The following is a 23,923-nucleotide window of genomic DNA, read 5'->3' on the forward strand; positions in this document are numbered from 1 at the left end:
CTCTAGCACATCATTCTACTACCCAAAATCATGCAAAATTATTTTCTAATCAATGAAGCTGTTTTTCTTGTGCAAAAAAAAAAAAAAAAGTACAGGGCACCTATATGCAATTTACCCTTAAAAAATAAAGAAAAAAATAGTGAGATTTATATTGGTTTATTAAATGCTTATATGCATTATCTTAATTTTTCCATCTCTCAATGTTTACTGAGTGTGTATTTCATAGTTCATACCAAGTGCTTACACCTCGTTGAGATAAACTGATATTTATCTTAAAATTTCCTTGCAATACTCTGTACTAACGATACTTTGAAGTATGAACCTCAATCCAATTATGTATTGAGATAAACTGATTCCTAGCTCAGTTACTGATTACATATATCATGGGTGCACTTGTGCAGTAGTTTCCACCCAACTCTGAGGTATATTAAAATAAGAAAAAATATCAATCAAAAATAATAAAAAAAAAATCAACAAAAAAATTACCATATACCCTTTCATGGTTCATTGTTAATTGAAGCCTGAATTTGAACAGATAAGTTTGTTATTTCTCTCTCCCGAAGAAACAATATTCTGCTGCTTAAAAGAAAACCACCATAGTCTGCCATAAAACGCTGCCTGCTTCATCGAACCTACACTAAATTTTGTAAAACCACAAGGACAAATTTTAACGCTTAAAAGAATAATCGAAACAAAAACAAAATTTCTAAAATTTAAATGATAATGCTATCTCAAAACTCACGTTCTAATTTTAAGCAGCACTCATAATGAGGAGGAGCAAATTATGTTCTTAAAAGCTTCACTAACCTTTATGTCAAGTCTCAGCAGCTGTAACTTATTTCATGTACAGACCACGAGTGCTAGGAGTTGATTTCCATCTCCTTTGAGAGTACCTTACTTCTGTTGAAGATATCAAGATCCTACAAGACCTTTGTAGCGGGCATAGGAAATAATCAATACAAAAAGGGATGCACAGACTATTCCAGTAAGGATGACCACCTGTTAACAACAATTTAAAGATCAAACATCATCCATATACACTGAAACAAAAACCCAGTTTCACTTTCACAAGACAAATGCTTTACATACCCATTTAAACACGTAACCATGGTTATCATTCCATGTGTATGGGATGTTCATGCCAAATATTCCACCCACCAAAGAATAGATGGATAGACAAACAGTTCCCGAACTTAGAAAGAGCTCTAGCTGAAGCCATAAAGCAAGTTGAAAGAACAAAGAAGCCCTTTAGGTCATGGTACAACAAAATTCTATAACCTGGTCTAATAACATCAAGAACACACATTTTTCTCTTCATTGGAAAATCAAAATAGAAGGAAAACAGTGCCGATAAAAATAGAAGAAAACCAATACAAAGAGAAAATGGAAGTGAAAGACATTGTTGAAGAAATAAATCTGTAGAGGGCTCAGATGCATCATCACCTGAATCAACTGATTCCGATGATTGTCAAGCTGCAATAAAAATGCACGAGGTTCTTTAGACCACATTTTAACATTCAAGTGGATCCACTTGCTTGTAATTTTGGATTTCAAGATTCCAAGCAATTACCTGAATATTAATGTAATCCTCAGTGTCATCAATGTATTCACGCAGCTGACAAGAAAACAAAAAAGGATCCAGGTTAGTATCATAAACAAGGTTTAACCAGACAACATGAAAAGACTGAAAAGAAATTCAGTCTGATAATATTAGGCATGCCATATTGAATTTCAATCTTGACCCCACACATTACTACACCATCACAACCCTATTTGACCTCGGTTTAGAAATGTTCCATCCACTATTGAATAATATCAGGATTGAAAATTGGTCTGACAATACAATGGAAAAAAAAATATTTGACCAAATTACAGAAGAAACTGGCTGAGATCCCAAACTTTTATCCAAAATAAAATAGGCCAGCATAAACTGGCTTGTTTCATCTCCTTCCCAATTCATATTAAAATTTCACAAGAGTACAGCATAAGAAGAATAATAGTGGATATTGAAAACTGGTCTTTACGTTTTTTTCTCTCATTGATCAACTCTTTAGATCACAAAGAAATGTCAATACTGATTCACAGATATTTTTGGAAACAGGTAAAGTATAATATCATTGAAATAGAGCAAAAAACATGTATAAGAAGGAGCTGTACACAGGGATTTACAAATACTGCCCATGCAGTCCTATACCCCCAAATCCTGATTTATAAAAAGATTCTCAAAAACCAAAAAGGAATTATAATTTTGTCCTTAAAACAATCTGTTCGCTAGACAAGAGAACATTTTCCCCAAAGTTTTCCGAAAAACTGTTTCTGTAGAGCTATGTTGATTCATGGAAACCCTTGCGTTCCTCTCCTGTCAAATACACCAAAAAACTGCTGCAGAAGCCAAGTTCCATGCCAGTTTCCCCCCTTTTGTGAGACATTTCCAGCTCTTCACAAAGTCCACCACCAATTCAGGGCAGCATCTTAGCAATCAAACAAGAACCCGACCTTATTCCAAACCTCGGAAGAGAAGCTGCAGTGTAGTAACAAATGATTGACTGATTCATTATGCTCCTGACAGAGAACACAAAATGGTGGTGTCCAGAAGCATGCCTTTCCTCACCAAATTATCCCTGGTTAAAATCCTGTTCAGATAGACCATCCACACAGAAAATGCTACCTTTGTGGGCACACTCTTACACCACACGATGTTGACTAGGATGGGCTTATCCTCTGACCTAGAGATGTAAAAGGATTTAACAGAGAAAACCCCAGATTTCTCCCACTTCCAAGTTCTATCCTTTCTCCCTACGTCCACTTGAGTACTATATAGTTTATGCATCAAATCCACCAGTGACTCCACTTCCCAATCATTCAAATTTTGTCTAAAAAGAGGCACCCATACCAAACTTCCATTTTGCACCTGCAAATAATCTGATACAAGAGCCTCTTTATCCATAGCCATTTCAAACAGTGGGATAAATATTCATCAAGGATCTGTTGTTGCACCAGATGTCCTTCCAGAAATTTACCCGGAGACCATCCCCAACACTGAACCATATTCCTTTTGAGAAAAGATCATAAGCTTTCCCAATACCTTTCCAAACAGAACATCCATAGGGTTTATTTGGCTCCCCTGGTACCCAACCAGAATTCCTGTAACCATATTTAGCCACCACCACCCTCCTCCAAAGTTTGTAAATCTTATTCCGATTCACCAGCTTATATTTTTTCTTCTCATCTCTCCAGACTCCAACCTCTCCACAAAAATTCTCTCATCTTCTCTATGGAATTTGCCATTCCAGCAGGAATTGGGTACAATGAGAGTAAATATATAGGAAGGGAAGACAACATTCTTTTTAGCAGAGTTATTTTACCTCCATATGACAAATATTTAGCTTTCCAAGAGGCTAATCTCTTCTCTATTCTTTCCAAAATAGGCTCCCATATCGATTTGGAATTACACCTAGCTCCCAAAGGCATCCCCAAATATTTCAGAGGCAGTTTGCCCGTTCTACACCCCCATTCCACCACCCATCCTTCTAGCTCTTGCACCTCCCCCACAGCAAGCCTGACACAACCTCAAACCACCACAGAACTGCATTAATATAACCAAGTTGTTCACGAGATGCATCACAAAAAATAAGTGTCATTGGCAAACTGCAATAAAGAAACCTCAACCCTTTCATCTCCCACTGTAAAACCTTCTAAAATAACCCCTCATTCACAGATACATGGTAAATCCATTCAGAATTGTTCAAGGAGACCAGTTAATCAAAAGGAGATGACAACAAAAGTGCTGGTTTTGGATTTAAAGAATGGCTGGTGAATTTTTGGGATGACAAATGGAAGTGGTAATATGACTACTGTTTATTTTTGCAACATTACCTGGAGCAAGAGACTGGACTATGAATGGTATGACAACAAAAGTGCTGATTTTGGATTTAAAGAATGGCTGGTGAATTTTAGGGATGACAAATGGAAGTGGTAATATAACTACTGTGTATTTTTGCAACAACATTACCTAGAGTACGAGATTAGACTATGAATAATATGGTTTTTAGGCTTATTGATCAAAAAAATATGATTTTTTGGGCTCTACCAAGTGATTAAGTTTAAGTTACTTTATTACTGTTAAAAGTGCTAAAATAATTGATTTTATGTTTGTTAGGGTTTGTTTGGCTAATTAAAGCATTTTTTATTTTAATCTATTATTGTACTATCACTTAGTAGGGGCACAAGGGTCATTTCCCTTCTTATTTTTTTGCCCTATATATTATATGAAGCTGGCACCGCCAGTACTGTTCCATTGCCTCAACACTTCTTCCTTCTCTTCTCTTCTCTTTGCTGTAACCTTCAATCAGATTTACTGTCAAGATGGTATCAGAGTGTGGCCATTGAATCTGGGGGATCAAGTGTCTTCTCCAAGCTGCTGAATCTGGGCGGAACAGAGTACATCTGGGTTGTTCGAATCAGGCCTGCAACTGGTACTGCCCCATTTTTTTTTCTTTTCTTCTCTTCCCTTGGTCGTGTACCAAGAGGAAAATGAATGGACCTGAACCACTAAATGTTGGCACACCCTTTTGAGGTTTTTCCTCTGTTTGTTTTGGATCGTGTGATCCTGTACTTGTTGGCTTGATGCCTTGTGTGTAAGGATCTCCCCTTGTGATAATTGCTTGTAGACCTGCTGAGAAAACTAGTAGGCTGGGACTGCTACTCGGTACGGGTCTGAAAATCAGATGTCATCTTGTTTATTCTGGAAATTGGTGCTGGTCTTGTGCTCAGATTAAGTCCAAAAAACTGCAGTGTGGGTGGACTAATCACTTGTTGTGTGTGGAGTTTTTTGTTCTGATATGAGGGATCCTAAGTTGAAGTTTTTTTATAAAAATAATTCTGTGTTGACCATGTCTTCTGAGAATTCTGCTACTTCAGGGATTTCTGGAAATCAAAATGTGGTAAGTGGGGGAATGGATATGAGTTTCTCCATGGCTGTCATTCCTTTTGATGGTCTGAATTACCTTGAATGGTCTAGGGGAGTAAAACTCTACATCACTGCTAGGGGAAAAATAGGATACATCAATGGGAAAGTGAAGGAACCGAAGAGTGGAAGTGTTGAATATGATAGATGAAACCAAGAAAATAGTATGGTGATGTCTTGGCTCTTGGTTTCCATGCTGCCACAGGTGAGAAAAACTTTTATGTGGGCTGAAACTGCTTGTGAAATATGGGAACAAGCAAAGTCCACATATTCAGAGCAGAGACACTATGCCAAGATATACCAACTGCAAGCTGAATCGTCCACTTGTAAGCAAGGAGAAAGGAGTCTATCGGTGTACTATTCGGATCTGACATTGATATGGAAAGAACTTGATCACTATCAGAATGTTAACTGGAAGTGTGATGAGGATGCAAAGGCATACAAATCACTTGTATCTCAGCAACGGGTATTTTCCTTCCTCTTGGGGCTGAATCCTTCATATGAGTCCATCAAGGTGCAAATCTTGGGAAGTAAAGACTTGCCATCAGTTCAGGAGGTTTATGCCTTGGTTCAGTCAGAAGAAAGTAGAAGAAATGTGATGAATTCTACAGAGGCAGAGCCAGTTGCTCTAGCTGTCCGGGGAAGTTCAGATACTAATGTTGGAGGTGGTTCTAAGAAGGGTGACTCTCAGAAGAGAACAGATGATAAGAGTTAGCTTTGGTGCACTCACTGCAAGAAGGCAAGACACACCAGAAATACCTGTTGGGATCTCCATCGAAAACCTAAATGGGCACAGGATTTGGGTAACAAGTCAACAACTGATCAGGGCAAGAAACCAAGTCAGCAAAATCAGAAAAGGTATAACTCAGCTAATATGGCATCTCAAGAGACTGGTCCCATGGTAACTCAGGAAGGGATCCCAGTTCTGACCCTAAGGAAGAGATCATCAACTCCTTCCGTGACCATTTGGAGTTATATGGTAGGACTCTTCGCCATATGGATATTGGTCATACTCCTACCTCTTTTGCATCTGCTTCAGATAACACTGCCACTGCCTTCCATGTGTCATCTCGTACCTCTGATTCCCCTTGGGTAATTGACTCTGGAGCCTCAAACCACATGACCGGTAAGTCAAATTTATTTCAGGCATACAATCTTCTCTCTGGGAGAGATAAGGTGAGACTAGCTGATGGCTCTTTCTCCACCATAGCCGGCCAAGGAACCATATCTCTCCCACTCGGCCTTACCCTTTCTAATGTACACTACATGTTCCTAAATTACCTATAAATCTGCTTTCCATTAGTAGTATTACTCACTCCTTGAATTGTTTAGTTACTTTCTATCCATCTTCATGTGTGTTTCAAGATTTGGCCTCGGGGAAGACGATTGGTAGAGGAAGCATGGTGGATGGCCTCTACGTGTTGGAGAATAAAGCCGGTCTTGTGGCTACAAAGTCTTTGAGTTCGTCCAGTGAGAGTTAAGCCTATTTATGGCATAGTCGTCTTGGTCATCTTTCTTTTGAGTCGTTAAAAGTTATGTTTCCAAAGTTGTTTGAGTCTTTGTCAGTGAGTTAGTTGCAGTGTCAGACATGTCAATTGAGTAAACATTGTAGAAGCTCTTTTCCTCTGAGAAATAAAAGATCTGAATTTCCGTTTCATATTGTTTATTCTGATGTTTGGGGCCCTGTTACTCTACCTACTGAGGCTGGATATAAGTACTTCACTACCTTGATCGATGATTACTCTAGATACACCTAAGTTTACCCTATGCGATCTAGAGATGAAGTGCCTAAAATTGTGAAAGACTTTCAACGCAAGGTGTTCACTCAGTTCCAAACTGAAATCCATATTTCCCAATCGGACAATGCAAAGGAATACTTCCATAGTGATCTCACAGAATTCTTTGCTTCGAGTGGATCACTTCAATGAAGCTCTTGTGCTAGGACACCTCAACAAAACGGTGTTGCTAAAAGAAAAAATTGTCATCTTCTTGAAGTAGCTTGTGGCTTGTTAATCCATATGAATGTTCCGAAGCGCTTTTGAATGGATGTTGTTCTGTGTGCTATGTACATCATCAACCGTATGCCCTCTCGGTTACTAGAGTAGAAGGCCCCACATCAGCTTTTGTTTCCTACAGCTCCGTTGTTCCCCATTCCAATGCATGTTTTTGGGTGTCGTTGCTTTGTTTATAACTTGTCACCTACTTGGGGTAAACTTGATCCTCGTGCTATTCCTTGTGTCTTCCTTGGTTACCCTCTATCTCAAAAGGGGTACCATTGCTATGATCCCGTCTCTCGTAAGTGTTGTGTCCGGAATTGTCATTATTCAGTGCTAGTGAATGGGACAGTGGTAGAGTTCTTTCCGGCCAATAGGGGTAAGACAAGGAGACCCTCTCTCTCCTTTCTTGTTCCTACTAATTGCGGAGGTCCTGAGGAAATTGATTCACAGAGCAGACTCAAGGGGTCTCATTAGAGGTTGGAAAGTCGGGAGGATGGAAACCCCCCTCACTCACTTACAATTTGCTGATGGCACGATTCTATTCTGTGAAGGTGGCAATGTGAGCTTTATCAAGAACTTGAAGTTGGTGATACAATTGTTTGAGCAAATGTCTAACTTGAAGGTGAACTTTGGGAAAACTTGTGTAGCAGGGGTGAATATGGAGGAGGGAGAGATCAGGGAGAGCGCATAAGTGTTGAGGTGTGAAGTGTCAGGGTGGCCATTGAATTACTTAGGGTTACAATTAGGTGACAACCCTATGAGGGAGAGCTTTAGGAACCGGGTGGTGGAAAGGTTTGAAAAAAGATTGGTCTCTTGGAAAAAGAATTACCTCTCTCTTGGTGGAAGAGTTACACTGATTAAGGCCACGCTTGCTATTTTCCCATCTACTTCCTGTCTGTGTTCAAAATCCCAATGAAGGTATCTAACAGGTTGGAGAAGTTGATGAGAGACTTCTTGTGGGAGCCAGGAGAGGAGAAGAGGGATCATAGAGTCAACTGGGAGGTAGTGTCTAGGAGTAAAATTTGTGGTGGTTTGGGGCTCGGGAATGTTAGAAGAAGGAATATGGCTCTTCTAGGGAAGTGGTTGTGGAGGTTCCCCTTGGAGAAGGAGAAGCTATGGGCTAGAATAGTGGCAAGTATACATGGGCTGGAGCACAATGGTTGGGATGTTAGAATCAAAGCTAGGACCACAAGCTTTTCTCCTTGGAAAGCCGTTCACAATCTGCTTCCAGTATTCTCCCCTAATATCAGGTATGATCTGAATTCCAGTAACTCCATAAAATTCTAGGGACAAACTTGGGTGGGGAATGCCCCTCTAAAGGATCAGTTTCCTTCTTTGTATGCTCTATCTGATCTTAAAAATGAGCCAGTTTCATCCTTCATTACCCCGTCCTCTTCCAATTCTGAGCTTGGGTGGAATTTGGGTCTCAGAAGGGCCTTGAGAGATTCAGACTTTGCTAACATTTCGAGCCTTCTTGAACTTCTTGATAATGTTGTCTTAGACCCCACAAGGGCAGACTCTAGAATTTGGACCCCTACCCCCACTGGCTTCTTTTCTTTTGCTTCATTTTTCAAAGTCCTAAGCCAGTCCACTAGTCCTGTAACCCCCTCTTTCCCTGTTGATGAGGTTTGGTGCAGAGCAATCCCTCCTAGGGTTGGTAGTTTTTTGTTGGGAAGCCTATCTGGAAAGATTCAACATTGGTGGTCTACTCCAAAAGAAGCGACCCAATACTTGCTTGTCACCCCATTGGTGTGTTCTATGTAAAGCGGATGGGGAGACTAGTTTTCACCTATTGGTGTCATGCCATTTTGCGAGGTCAATTTGGGAATGGGCTTTTTCCCTCTTTGGGTGTAGATGGAACCCTCCATCAGATCTGTAGGGCCTTTTTTCCCCTTCTATCTTCAGGTGGCGTAGGAAAAGGAGAAGGACTATGTGGAGAGGTTTGAGGGCTGCAGTATGTTGGACAATATGGGAAGAAAGAAACTTCAGGATATTCTTAGCGGCTGAGAGAGGGGTGGAAGAACTAAAGGCTATCATTCATATTAGGGTTGTACAGTGGCTGAAATCTTTGGAACTATTCACAGGTTACACAGTGGATGACATGTTAAGGAAGTGGGGTGAAATAGCAAAGTGCACACAGACCAAGTCAGTAATGAGTGTGTCTTGGACACCTCCACCTGTTGGGTTCATGAAATTAAATTTTGATGGGAGTAGTAGGGGGAACCCTGGACAATCAGGGATTGGGGGTGTTTTTAATGATGAGAATGGGGTCATTTTTGCCTTGTTCTCAGGCCCAATTGGAGTGAGTGACTCCCTTAGAACTGAGATCTTTGCAGTTATGGAAGGAGTCCAGAAAGCCAAGGAGATGAACATCAGAAAACTCTTAATTGAAGGGGATTCGGAGGTAGTGATAGGGTGGCTGAATGCATACAGCAATGGTTTATTGAGGTATAGTAATCAGAGGAGGAAATTTAAGTGGTTGGTGCGGGAGATGGAAGTTAAAATGTGTTGGGTCAAAATATCAGCCAATTCTCTAGCTGATGGTTTAGCTAAACAAGGGGCAGAAAGGGATTCAATGTTTTGGGCTAAGTTGTAATTTTTTGTCTCTACCTATTCTTTTGTTTTCTTGATTGTACTTGGAAGATAAGTGTGTTTGTCTTCCTTATGTAACCTCTTTGGTGAATTAATGAAATTGTTATTGATCAAAATAAATAAATAAATAGATGTGTCCTTCTTTGAGAATCAACTTTTCTTCTCAATTTCTCCTCAGGGGGAGAGTAGGGTTGAGGAGAAACAGGCTCAGACTCAACTACCTCCTCTACCTGACCCTCCTCCATTCCGTGTCTTTCTTCGCCGCCACAAAAGCCAGCAGAGTTCAAGAGCCGTGGAACCTGACACTATGCAACCAACATCTTCGGCTTCACTAGAGGTTGATCCTTCCCATCAGCCAGGTACACTTGCCTCTATTGATATGCCTGCTCCTCTCAATGTTGATTCCCCTGTCATTAATGATCTTGATGTTCTTATTGCTAAGAGAAAGGGTGTTAGATCTTGTACCACTAACCACCCTATCTCTCACTTTGTGTCCTATGATCATATTTCATCTTCATATCGTGCATTCCTCTCCTCTGTTGACAGTATCCCCGTTCCTAAGAATGTGGCAGAAGCTTTATCCAAACCTGAATGGGCAGATGCAATGAAAGAAGAGATTGATGCATTACACAAAAATGGCACTTGAGAGTTGGTGGATCTTCTTGAAGGGAAGGAACTAGTGGGGTGCAAGTGGGTGTTCACAGTGAAACACAAGGCTGATGGAACTGTTGAAAGGTACAAGGCCAGACTTGTGGCAAAAGGTTTTACACAAGTATATGGAGTGGACTATGCAGAGACTTTTGCCCCAGTAGCCAAGATGAACTTTATCAGAATTCTCCTTTCACTGGCGGCAAATCTTGACTAGGAACTTCACCAATTGGACATCAAAAATGCTTTCTTGAATGGTGACTTAGAAGAGGAAGTGTACATGACCCAACCTCCAGGTTTTTGTGCTAAAGACAGTGAACAGAAAGTGTGCAAGCTAAAAAAATCTTTATATGGGCTAAAACAATCTCCTCGGGCCTGGTTTAGTAAGTTCCACTCAGTAGTTCAACAGATGGGGTTCAAACAATGCCAGTCAGATCACACACTATTTGTAAAAAAATGTGAAGGAAAAATTGCAGCTCTAATTGTGTATGTGGATGACATAGTGATCACAGGAGATTGGGAGGTTGAAATACATAGACTAAAAAAGTTCTTAGCCTATTTGAGGTGAAAGATCTAGGCCCCTTACGTTATTTCCTTGGAATTGAAGTTGCCCGCACTCACAAGGGTATCTTTATTTCCCAATGGAAATATGTACTAGATCTACTAGAAGATACATGCAAACTGGGGGTGAGACCAATTGACTCACCAATTGAACCTAACCATCATCTAGGAGACAGTCAGGGAGAGTTCTTGAAAGATGTGGAGAAGTTTCAGAGACTTGTAAGGAGACTCTTATATTTGTCTATGACTAGGCCTGATATTGCTTATGCAGTGAGTGTCATTAGTCAGTTCATGCACAATCCTAAGACAACTCACCTTGAAGCTGCAGAGAGGATCCTCAGATTGTTAGACAGTGTATGCCCTTAGCTCCAATCAGATTGATGTACATTATAACATTTATTGTAAATGAATAAAGTACATATTTGATTCATGTTATAGTGTGTTTCTGTGTAATAGCCTTAAACTATACACTTATGAGACTCGTGTTAGTTTAGAATGTTCACAGCCGTTGGATAAGTCTGGGGAGATTTATCCTGCTAAGGCTGACACTAATGTGCCGCCAAGGGTTGGGGTGGCCTGTCTCAGCTGCCAGGGTGAAACCCGAGGTACATGCAGTGTAGGTTTACTTGAAACCCTGAACCGGACCAGATTTCCAATATTGCCCTGGACCTTGGTGATTAGTGACAAAACTGGAAAGTTACACCTAACCCCTAGACTCGATTATGATACTGCACTAGGTGTTGGATTGGGTTGTCTTTGATATGCCAATCAGTGAGATCCTTAGTGGGGGTCAAAACCTGGTTATGTTGGGACAGTCCGAGAATTCATCTGAGTGGGTGATCATAGTGACAGGATCAGCCCCTTTGTCGGACAAAGGTAATGATCGGGGATGCACTCTCTGATGGAAACATAGACTGCCAACAGTTGATTTCAATCGTTGAAATTTGTTTTGCAAAATATATTTATATACGGATATACATATATATATATATATATATATATATTATGGTTTCAAAATGTTTGCAAAAGGTTTTAATTCCCAGGATCCATGTGAGTAGAGAGTGCAGCACTGTTCCTTGCAGCCGAGGGAGAGGTCCACTCTTGTCGGGCAGTGATTGATCATTATGGGCTGAGAGGTTAAGTATAAGACCATTGAGGGTAATACCTGATGGGCTAATCTTGCATTTGCCCATAGTCCCTGGGTTTTTATAAGGTGGCCTGTCCCAGGGACCACTTAGTGCAAGTGTTGGGCCCATTAGGAGCCCATGTGATGGGCTTCAGGGGGTTCACTGTCTTTTTAGTGAATTCGGTCAGGCCTTGTAACAGATGTTGGGCTAAACCCATGTGGTTGATGTGTAGATCAATGTTTGGGTCCCACGCCATACAAAGAAGCCCAACTGGTCAACAATTTGGAAGGTTAATGAGCACACAGACTTATTGGGCCTAAAGCACATTTCGAACTGGTTTAGTTAGACTAATTAAAGAGGGGCGGATCTGGGACTTACCCTATCCACTCAAAGAGTCTAGATCTGAATACAGATTTAGATCTAGAAACCTCCTAATGAGATTAGGAGAGAGCTGATCTAATCTGCAGATAAGATAAGGATTTATCCTTATCACTTAAAGAGAGTCTAGATTCAAATAAGGATTTGAATCAGGAAACTCCTAATGGGATTAGGAGCTCATTTCTTTAAGCCTATAAAAGGAGGAGGGGGCGAACCATTCAGTTCATCCAAGCATCCTAGCATCCCTAGCATCATTGAATCCTCCAAGAGATCATCAAATCCTCCAAGAGAGCTTCAACCTTCAAAGAGAGCAATCAGCAACCAAGGAGGAAGAAGCAGAGTTCGCCCCCTCTCATCTAGAAGCTACGATTTCATCATGAAGTGTGTGACATTTATCTTTGATTGGATTCGACACCCACCTGTTCTCCACTATAGGAGCGATCAAGAAGTGTTCTTGATATCAGTTTTTGGAGAAAAACTTATCTGAAGTCGTGCTCACATTCCCTCCATCGAATTCTTGCTGAAGGATTCGGTTCTTGTGAAGAACCTGTTGATTCTGCTCCACCCTATGCTGTGTCATCCTCAGTGAGAGCAGTCTTTGGAGTTTTCCTTGGGTGTGAACACCTTCATTTGATTTCAGATCTGGTTCGGTTCTTGGTTCAAGATTGATCCTTGAAAATGCAGATTTTCTAAAATAGGGAATGTGATTCCCACATGGGAGAGAGAGAAATTTTTGAAATTTTGCCCTACCTGCAAGGTTCGACTATCCATATGATGGATCTCTCATCCCTTCACAGATACCTCAAGAAGTTTACTAGAGTTGGTTTGCTGTTCCAGAAACATGGACATTTAAATGTGGAGGTATATACTGATGCCGATTGGGCAGGGACAGTTGATGACCGAAAGTCTACCAGTGGATATTGTCTTTGTAGGGGGAAACCTAGTCACATGGAGAAGTAAGAAACAAAGTGTGGTGGCTAGGTCTAGTGCTGAAGCAGAATACAGAGCCATGTCTCATGGAGTTGCTGAAATCATGTGGATAAGAAATCTGTTAGGAAAACTAGGTTTTACAGTTAGCAACCCTATGTCACTCTATTGCAACAATAAGGCTGCTATCAACATTACAGCTAATCCAATCCTCCATGATAGGACGAAACACATTGAAGTGGACAAACATTTCATTAGAGAGAAACTTGTAAGTGGAGAAGTGTGCACCCCATATGTCAACTCAGAAGAACAATTTGCAGACATCTTCACCAAAGGCCTTCATCATGTGCGGCATAATGATTTGTGTGACAAGTTGGGCATGATTGACATCTATGCTCCAACTTGAGGAGTGTTAAAAGTGTTAAAATAATTGATTTTATGTTTGTTAGGGTCTGCTTGGCTGATTAAAGCCTTTTTTATTTTAATCTATTATTGTACTATCACTTAGTAGGGGCATAAGGGTCATTTCCCATCTTATTTTTTCGCCCTATATATTATAATGAAGCTGACGCCATCGGTACTGTTCTATTGCCTCAACACTTCTTCCTTCTTCTCTTCTCTTTGTTGTAACCTTCAATCAAATTTACTGTGAAGAATTACTATCAGAACAAATATGGCTAGTAAACTGGTTCTATAAATTGTTGAGCTATGACAAAGCATCCTAGTGGATTACTCGAAAATAAAAATAAAAAATCAGTGAGACACTGATAGCTAAGTTCTAACAATATAGTTTTTGAATTGCCCTTAATGTTACTTATTTCTTCTTTCTTTTTTAATGCTTTGTTCTACCACCATCAGAAAAGAGAGACACAAAAAACTTTCTATACATGGATGCCAATGCCATGACTACGATTTATATCTCCCCAGATTCATTCAAGTTTCCCACTTATATGATGATTTCTGCCATAAATTCTTCCACTAGCCAATAAATTCAATCAATCATAAAAAAATGCCAATAATTGCCACAGCATATTGCATGCTGATGATGAACAAAGAATTGCTTGATAGATTTGTGGTAAGTTGGAGAAAAGCACCAAAGGATTAGCTAGATAGCCACAACTGCAATTCCAGATGATTTTATGTCCATTGTGCCTGTGTTTAAATTTGAATAGCTGAGGTCGATTTCCTTGCTCAAGCAAGAGGTTTCTTCAAGCCTGCTTTCAGGTATGTAGTATGAATCTTTGACCAAATGATGGACCAACTCTCAGACTCAAGTAAACCAGTTTGTTGTGTATGTATAATACAAACACACACACAATAAAGATCAATTTGGCAATATTAGAAGATGGGTATGTATAATTCCTTCTTTCTTATTGTATGTATAATTCCTTCAATTTGTTGTGTATGTATAATTCCTTCTTTCTTATTCCCCATCCCTCCAGCTGGGGGTTCTCCTTGCTTATGCAAGAGACATGTTTCATTTAAGTGCTTTTAGAACGTAGGCCATGGGACATTAGATCCCCTCAGTCACATGACACAAGTTTACCATGCACATAATATATGCATACATGAGAAATTTCAAATAGTTAAACCATGTTAAAAACATAATACGATGGCACCATGAATTTATTAGAGCATACCGTTGTCAATTTGTTCAATATGCCATCAATCTGCATGAAGTATGCCTGCATAAATTTGCAACAAGCAAGACTGAACTTTTAGTTTTAATCAAGCATGAATAACAAACAAGTAGGTTACTGTTATAACCTCGAGCAGCATTTCCAGCTCCTCAACATCATTTTCATCTCCACGAATTGTTGCAGCACTAGCCCTACTTGCTCTGGATATCTTTGAAGCTATAGTAGGGGAAGCGGGGATCCAACTGGGTGCAACTGAACCACTGACAGGTGAAGAAGGCCCAGCCAATTTCCTAGATAGGTAAAGGTCCGCCATATCATCATCGTCATCTAGAAGTTGTTCAAGCTCATCCCTTACCTGGAAAGAGCAAAATATTTGCTTAGAAAACAAGTATCTGAATATGGACAACATTCAAATTCTTGTCTGTTTTACAATACTGAGGACTTCAACTCATAATAAAATAATGTTAGAAGTTGACATATTCATATAAGAGATATAGAGTGAAAAGACAATCAATAAACTAAAGCATATGAATATATGATCACAAGGAGAGGTATGTCCATTACATATACTACTGTCCTAAATTCCATACGCAGCAACATGTAACATGATTTAATATAGGGCAAAGCACAGATGAAAATTATCTAAACATGCATGACTAAAGGTTTAGATATCAAAAGTGGTTTCTCTTGTCCAAATTACCTAGACATAAAACCATGCAACATGTAGATTGAAGTAAATGAAATATTTTCTTAAACCTCAAAGGCATATAAGGCATACAGTACAGGAAAAAAAAAGCAAACCAACAAACCTTCAACGATTCAGTATGTGAAGGTGAAAAACACATTTTAAAGCCCTCTTATCCTGAAAATGACTCTAGAGTCTTTTCTTATGCAAGGACAATGCCCTTTGACAAAACAAGTACTTACCACTTTACCAGGAAATATACAACATTTTTCTTTCTAAAAGATCTTTTGCAACAAAAGTTAAAACAAGGCTTCCATACAATAAGACTTAGGATAGCCCTTAAGCAAACTCAGATAGTTGGGACCACCATTGAGTAATGGGCTTTTTTTTATCAATAACAGTGAATTTTATTAAATATTGAGAAAGTACATAAATAAGGAGCTAAAAAAACTTAACTCCCTAATACATCAAAGTACAGCCAACCATAACCAACTACAAAACAGCCCAAAAAATTGAGTTTCTGTTCATCCCTTGCCTAGCTAAGCCATTTGCCAATGAGTTTGCACTTCTCTTTACCCATGTACAGCTAACTTCCATGTCCTTACTCAGCCACATAAATTTCCTCTTTTCATTGTTGTAGTTCCAGAGCTTGGAGTTGTCCTCTTTTAACCAGTTCACCACAATTTCAAAATCACCTTCTACGATCAATTTCTTAATATGCGTGTCTTTGACCCTTTGTACTCCTTCAAGAGCTCCTAATATCTCAGCCCTCAAGGAGTCTCCCACCCCAATTGGGCCAGAATAGATAGCTAACAGATTCCTTTTTTCATCTCTTATCACTCCCCCTATTCCAGAGGGCCCTGGATTGCCCAAACTACTGCCATCAAAGTTCAGTTTGATAAACCCGCTTGGTGCAGGGGTCCAACAAGAAATTGAAGCTTTCTTACCTGAAGTTGATTCTGCAATTTCCTTCCAATTCCTTAGCATCTCATCAACTGAGAACTCAGCAAACAATTCCAAAGTTTAACCAATGTATCACCCTAATGTGAATAATCTCCAATATTACTTCCAAGCTTCTCTCTTTGTCTAGAAAGATCCGCGAATTTCTCTCCTCCCAAACAGTCCAACAAGCTGCAGCCCTTACACATCTCCACATAACCTTTGCCCTTTTTGTTGAGCAGTTGGGCAAGGAAGTGAATAAGCTTTGCACATTCAAAGGGAGAGCCCACCTGATCCAGGGAGAGAAAACGGGCAAAGTAGCTTGAATAGCTTTCCAAGGGGATGCCGACCACTACATAAGCCGCTGGCAGAGAAACCTCTTCGAGCTTCCCTTCATTCTTTGCTAAGCCAAGGTCCCAAGTCTCCGAGTCAGCGAGAGCAGTCCTTGCTAGAATCCCAGAGTTCCATCCATTGTCTGCCGCCCCATGAATACTTCCCACTATCTTTACCCAAAGTTTTTCTTTCTCCAATGAAAATCTCCATAGCCATTTCCCTAATAATGCTAAGCCACCCCATTAGCTTTAGCCATAAAAGAATACCACAAACCATCTGATTTTTTTCCAGGATGTACAAATCAATAATAATGGTAATTGCCAGCCTTGTATAATGGAAGAAAAACCAGGTCCTGTTAGACCACTGGACTGGTGATATCACTCTAAAAGAGTTGTTCCCAGCCTTGTATAATGTGGCTTTAGATAAGGAGGCCTTAGTGGCTGATTCTCTGATGATCCAGGAAGGCAGGCTATGCTGGGTTCCTCCCTTTAGGAGAAGTTTTAATGACTGGGAAATTAAGCAGGTGGCAGACCTTCTTAATCTGTTACAAGGCCAGCAGCTAAATTTTCAGACGCAAGACTCAAGAGTTTGGAAATGGTAAAAGTCTGGAGAATTCTCAGTTAAATCTTTCTACAATTTTCTAGTGGGAAAGTCTGAAGTCCTTTTTCCCAGTCAGGCCATTTGGGGGAATTTGGCTTCTCCAAAAGTCAAGTTTTTTGCATGGGTGGCAGCTCTGGAGAGGTGTTTGTCCAAAGAAATGTTGCTGAAAAAAGGCTTTAACTTGTCAGATTGGAGGTGCTGTTTTTGCAATGTGCAAGTAGAATCCTCCAGGCATATCTCTTCCTTCACTGCAAATTTAGTTCTGCAGTTTGGACTCACTTCTTGAAATCCCTGAACCTAAGCTGGTGCATGCCAGCCTTAGCTAGAGCTCTGTTAGAGGAATGGCATATTCAGGGGCTGTCTAAGAAAGGAAAGTTATGCTGGTCTTCCATCCCTCCAGCAGTTCTGTGGGCTGTGGGCTCAGAAAGAAATAATAGGATATTTGAAAAAAAAATCTTCTACTGAAGCTGAGGTCATTAACTTGGCCATAGAGGCTATTAGAAGTTGGATGTCTATACATACTTATTTTAGAGACAGTACTTCTGATTATACTTTTTTGATGATGGCCTTTTTTTGAGGTCCATTTTGTACAGCTTCTCAATGTGCAGAGGACCTTTTATTAATATAATCATACTTTACCTTTTCTTAAAAAAAACAAATAATGGTAACTGCCGATTTTATTTATTCAATCAAGTATAAATGACATTACACCACGATAAAGTGTGTTACAACCCTACGAAATTATAGATATATTGACAAATTAGCCCAAAAATCTCATCCCTATTTATCCCTTGTTTGGAAAGTGTATCAGCCAGGTCATTTGCTGCTCTTCTAACACATCTGCATCTGACTCCCGTTTCTTTTGCTATATTCCTTACCTCTTGCAAAACTGTTCTGTTATTCCAAACTCCCAAACCGTCCATTATCATCCAGTTTACAACTAACAAAGAATCACCTTCCACCTCAAGTGCTGTGAAACCTAGCTGTTTTGCAATCCTCAACCCTTGCTGTAATGCCAATATTTCTGCCCCCAAAGAGTCTCCATGATTAAGTGTCCTCGGTATAAGGCCACAATTCTGCCTTCATGGTTTCTGAAAGATCCACCTATTCTAGAAAGTAAGGGATTACCACTAGAGCTACCAACAAAGTTCAGTTTGAGTCTATTATGTTCTGGTGGAGTCCAGTCCTCGTGTGTGGAAGAATCTGCCACCACTATCCACTCCCTAATGATGTCACCCACTGAATAATCCTTGAAAAACTGCAATGTTCACTCAGTGTGCTACCACGACAGTTATATTTTCAATAATATCCTCCCTGGTTTTCACCTTCTCTTGGAATATTCTATTATTCCTTTCCTCCCTACTTATGCATAGTACCAATAGGTCAGGGTTTAGGTTAAGTTGGGAATGCCCAATCTGTAACCTGGGGGGACAGGGGCAGCATGGTAGGGTGGGCTCATTAAAAGAAAAAGCAATTGGACACGATCTCCATCTGGCCCATTATTATAACCTTGGGTAGCGGCCACAAATAGATGCTGACAGTGACAACTAATACTGGCATAGATTACACCAGTTTATAAATTGCCCAATCATGGATAAATATTGTAAATAGCTAGGAAAATAAGGAAGCAGATTTGCTTCATATAATTTTTCTTTTTTTATCAATGAAAAATTTATTAATAATATCCTAGGGATGCTTGTATGGCTTTGAAGATTTGCTTCAGATTATTATCAGCAGTATGTTTTATTATGTAACTCATCTTGTTGTAAAAGAACTTGATAGCCCATACACTCTATTAGGCCTCTAGTCAGGGTTAGGATAACCGATCAAAAAAAAGAGAGATATGATACTTGCCCAATTAATTATGCTCATACAAGACCAATCCATTTGATTTACTATATAGATATATATTGTTGGTCTAGTTCCCTTTCCTCTGTCGGGACTCAGGACTAAGATTGCCATTGATTCCCATATCTGCTTATTGCAGCAAAATGCTTGTATCCGTCAGAAATGGTTAAAAACATCACTAGGATTGAGGTACCTACTCAAGGATCCCTACGGCACTAGGATCTAGGTGATCAGTAGCTATTAGGCAATCACTCATAACAATGTTAATTGTGTAAAAACTCTGATTTATCAAAATAATGAAAATTTTGATTAAATGCTACATTATATAATCATGATTAACTACTTACAAAGTATAGTTAGCTTCTTCATCAGTAACTGCAATCAAATTTTATTGATCAAATGCAGAAAGGACTCATCATTCCACATGGTTTAGAATGAGGGAACCATAACAAAGAAAAAGGCAAAGGCTGCCATACAAACGCTTTAAAGATAGAAGTTGTAGTCGTATGAGACTACTAACAGCCCAAGCTGTGGTGTATAATCAACAGGAAATTAAGAAGATGAGAGGAGAGAATGAGAGGAGAAAGAGAGAAGAAGAGAAGAAGAATTCGAAGGGTTTTAGAAAAGAAGAGGATGCTTAATCTGCCACCCCCCCCCCCTCTTTCTATTTATATTAATTCTTAAGTAAGGATAAGACTGCTTACATGGCAAAAATAAAATCCTAATAAAAGACTAATAACTAATTGAGGACTGACTTAAATAACTAATAGTTGTATACGAGTACAATAGAAAGAGGTGGGGACCACATCAGTGGTTTCTACACTCGCCCTCAAGTTGGGTATAGATGTTTGTCATTCCCAACTTGCATAGATCTACTTCTAACTTCTTCTTTGAAACTGCCTTGGTGAGAAGATCGGCAAGCTGCATGTTGGAGCTGATATATGGAAGACAGACTTATTGAGATGCAACCCTTTCCCTAATAAAATGTCGATCCACTTCAATATGCTTGGTTTTGTCATGTTGTAACGGGTTATGAGCTATATTAATAGCAGCCTGATTATCATAGTACAACATTAGAGGTTTGTCATAGGTAATACCCAATTCATCAAACAGTGATTTCAACCATAGTATTTCAGCCACACCATTTTCCATTGACCGATATTCAGCTTCAGCACTGGAACAAGAAACAACATTTCGTTTCTTACTCCTCCAAGAAACAAGGTTACCTCCTACAAAGGCACAATATGCAGAGGTAGACCTTCTATCATCAACACAACCGGTCCAATCTGCATCTGTGTAAACTTCTATCTTCATGTGCTTAATCTGCCGCCCCCCTCTTTCTATTTATATTAATTCTGAAGTAAGGATAAGACTGCTTACATAGCAAAAATAAAATCCTAATAGAAGACTAATAACTAATTGTGGACTGACTTAAATAACTAATAGTTGTATACGAGTACAATAGAAAGAGGTGGTGACCACATCAGTGGTTTCTACAGAAGCAATTTTACAGATTCAATCCTGGACCTAGCACCACCCAATCTAACTCTAGTCCGGTCCCCCTGCAAGTATAGTTAGAACAATTAAGTACTATTTTCAAAGGTAAAGGTTTTTCAAAGCTTAGAACAGATTGGAGGAGATTCAGATGGACAAAGATACAGAACTAAGAAAAAGATATGGAAATGGGCTATAAATTTTAAAAGGTGTACTGGTACTTGTTTCTACCATGATGCAAATATATGCATGACCAAAATTTAGTACATCAATGCCTTCAATTCTCTCCAATTAAATAATTGAACTCAACTCCTACATACATGAGATCACCTGCACAAATCCCACTTTCTGTTTATCAAAGGTCATACCCCCTGTCAAATTTTAACTCTTTGAATCTTCTTTTTATCTAAAACCATGTCCCTTTCAGCCTTTTATCATCCCTTCTACAGTTCTAGTACCATGAACTTGCATCAATTCAGACCTTAAGTATAGTAGGTGGTATTCCATTCACATGCCCAGTCCATTTTCCCCCATTTTATTACCTATAGGAGCTACTCCTAGATTCCTTCAGATGCATCTGTTTCTAATTCAATCCATTATAGTTGCCATTCATCGCTCCCAAGGTCCTCGTCTCCATTATAAACAAATTGCTTTTTAATTGTCCACTTCTGCTGCATATAATCATAAGCGGAATTATATCCACCTCTTCTGTACTTAATTCCTTGAAATTAAAACATATTTAATTTAACTTTGGCCTTCTAGAAGATAGCTTCTCTTAAAAGGCTAGCAATGCTTAGGTCAGCCAAACTCTACATGGATGTCCTTTTAACTTCCATCTCAAGGATAAATAGGCAACAGAAGTATATTAATATTAATTCATCATTATCATCTAAGCTCTGTCCCATCTATATGGGGTTGGCTACATGAATCCTGTTTCGCCATCCATTCTGTTCAGTACCATATCCATTGTTAAATTATGAGTGCTTAAATCATTTCTTATAACTTCCACCCAAACCCTTGTCGGTCTGCCCCTAGCTCTTGTAGCCCCTTAACTTGTAACAGCTAACACTTTTGGACATGTCATTTCTTAAGTGCATGCTTTGCCTGAAGCCTCATATGTCTCATTATCAAATACATAACTAACATCATGCAGTAACAGAATAACACCATTAATGCTGGCCAAGCCCCAAAAACACAAAATATGGATAAATACAAGAAAAAGGCATGTAAACTAAATAGGTTAACTTGATCTAATTTCCAAAGATACAATAAAGGGCAATAGTCATACCTTCTGGACCCGAGCAGTCAACCTTGTCATTGCACTCTTCAATTTACGAACACGATCCAAGTTACGGCTACTAATCTGCATGTTATGGTAATTGTGTAACATAAAGCTTAAAACAGTACATATATATATATATATGAAGAACAAAAACATAATGACAAGAGGTCCTTGACTAGGTGATTCAATCAATTGAATATTGCTCCTATGCTATATGGGGCCACATCTAATAAGCACAATCAATTGAATATTTGCTCCTACACTAAATGGCTTGAACACACATGCATAACTGCCACAGTGATCTGGCACAATATTTATAAAGTGCAGGAAAAACATCAAAAGACCAAAACCAAACTCTGGAATCTTTTCTCTAATCAATAAAGAGAAGCATATTTATTGAAAAAAAAAAACGGCAAAGAGTGAAACAGGAAAAGCCTAAGATATCTGATTTATAAACTTGTAGATCATCATGATTGTCCTTCATCATTTCTGCTTCATTAACTAACAGGGATGTCACCTCACAACAGCCAAAGGAAAAGACAGGACATAGCCTTGAAGAAGCCCTCTAAAATAAAGTATATAACAGGGGGAAATATCTAAGATATCCATAGAAGAAAGAAGGGAAAAAGAAATGGAAGAGAAAGAGAGGAAGGGAGGAAGAGCAAAACTGTGTTTGTTTCCTTCAAGCAGAACATGAGTTTTGTGGTTAACAAAACACAATCACAGGCCTTTTATATATAGACCTCACATATTAAATTCAAGCTTCCTGACCATGGTTAGGGCATATTTCAAATCAATGTCTTCATATGCTTTCACCAGCAGAGTAATGCTGCAAAACTGGTGATCACAGTAGAAATGTGGTTAAACAAAGCATATGGCTGAAGGAGGGGAACATCTTCCACAAAAGAAGTGGTATGTTCAAAGGAAGCTTGAGAGGTGAAGGCAAGGAAACACTTCCTATGAGGCATCCTAGTTGAAAGGTTTCAAAATGAGGCAGAGGGAGTGGAAAGAGTGGAGACAACAGAACCCTGGCAACTGGAGCATGAAATGGAAGTGAAGATGTTAATTTAAGGGCTGTTCCTATTCATACTATTGTCAAGAGGAGCAGTGACAATCTTAAACCAAGATACCTAGTTCATGGGGAATAATAGGTTACTAATAGACAGTGGAACAGGAGAACAAGATGCACCACAAATGAACAGTTGGGAGAGGCAACAGGGGAGGAAATAGTTTGGATATGAGTATATGGTCTTCCCCTGATTTTATGGAGACTAATGATCATTCAGGCAAAAGAGGACCACTGTAGGGGGCTTCATTAGGATATAGGACTCAAAAGGAGAGATTGTAATGTGTGAATGGGTGCAGATCCAAGTAAAAAGAAGGGGACTGTTCCAGTGACATACTGACAGTAAACTTGATTGTTGACAATGTGCCGTACACAATGACAATATGGTTGGAACTTAAACCTTTAGTGACCCTGGTGACAATGTGCTGTACACAATGACGAGGGTTACTTTGTAGCTATGAAGAGGAATCCTTTGACTTCTTCACAGATATGACCAAAAGCTCAATAACATATCACCATGCGCAGATGAAATCTCAGGTGTCAGAGAGGAGGAAGACTGTCCCAACCTGCTGGAGCACAAGAGGAGAGAAAGGGATGGCAGAAAAAGCATGGGGAAGAAGGGGGAGGAAAATCAGATGGCTAGAGAAGAAGAAGATATAGATCTAAATACAGACTGTCAAAAAATTGACACACTGATCAGTTCAACAGGTACAGCAGATGGCAGTTTTTAAATTTTAAATGAGAGAGAGAGAGAGATGTGGCAGGTATCTAAGGAATTGAAATCAAGGATCAAAATATTGATACAGGCTGATATGCTGGATGGGGCACATTGGCCTGTAT

At 39.4% G+C, this 23,923-nt stretch overlaps 1 protein-coding gene across 2 annotated transcripts in view; it reads right to left on the bottom strand.

Annotated features, from left to right (window-relative positions):
- Positions 1 to 308: 308 nt before the first annotated feature.
- Positions 309 to 23,923, bottom strand: part of LOC104612434 (magnesium transporter MRS2-I-like) — a 35,524-nt gene continuing 11,909 nt past the window's right edge. Inside the window, exons 5-12 of one of the 2 annotated variants that reach the window (XM_010279848.3) lie at positions 22,024 to 22,098; positions 14,964 to 15,191; positions 14,837 to 14,881; positions 1,571 to 1,615; positions 1,444 to 1,473; positions 1,090 to 1,209; positions 808 to 999; positions 309 to 632 (exon numbers count right to left, since the gene is read on the bottom strand). In XM_010279848.3, the coding sequence (XP_010278150.1) occupies positions 913 to 999; positions 1,090 to 1,209; positions 1,444 to 1,473; positions 1,571 to 1,615; positions 14,837 to 14,881; positions 14,964 to 15,191; positions 22,024 to 22,098 (630 nt within the window). In that variant the 3' untranslated portion in view covers positions 309 to 632; positions 808 to 912. Of the gene's footprint in view, positions 638 to 807; positions 1,000 to 1,089; positions 1,210 to 1,443; positions 1,474 to 1,570; positions 1,616 to 14,836; positions 14,882 to 14,963; positions 15,192 to 22,023; positions 22,099 to 23,923 lie in introns of both variants that reach the window. The other variant, XM_010279847.3, reaches the window with a different exon arrangement.

This window comes from Nelumbo nucifera, chromosome 1 (assembly GCF_055504915.1).
Source record: "Nelumbo nucifera cultivar China Antique chromosome 1, China Antique-T2T, whole genome shotgun sequence".
Classification (NCBI taxonomy): Eukaryota; Viridiplantae; Streptophyta; class Magnoliopsida; order Proteales; family Nelumbonaceae; genus Nelumbo; species Nelumbo nucifera.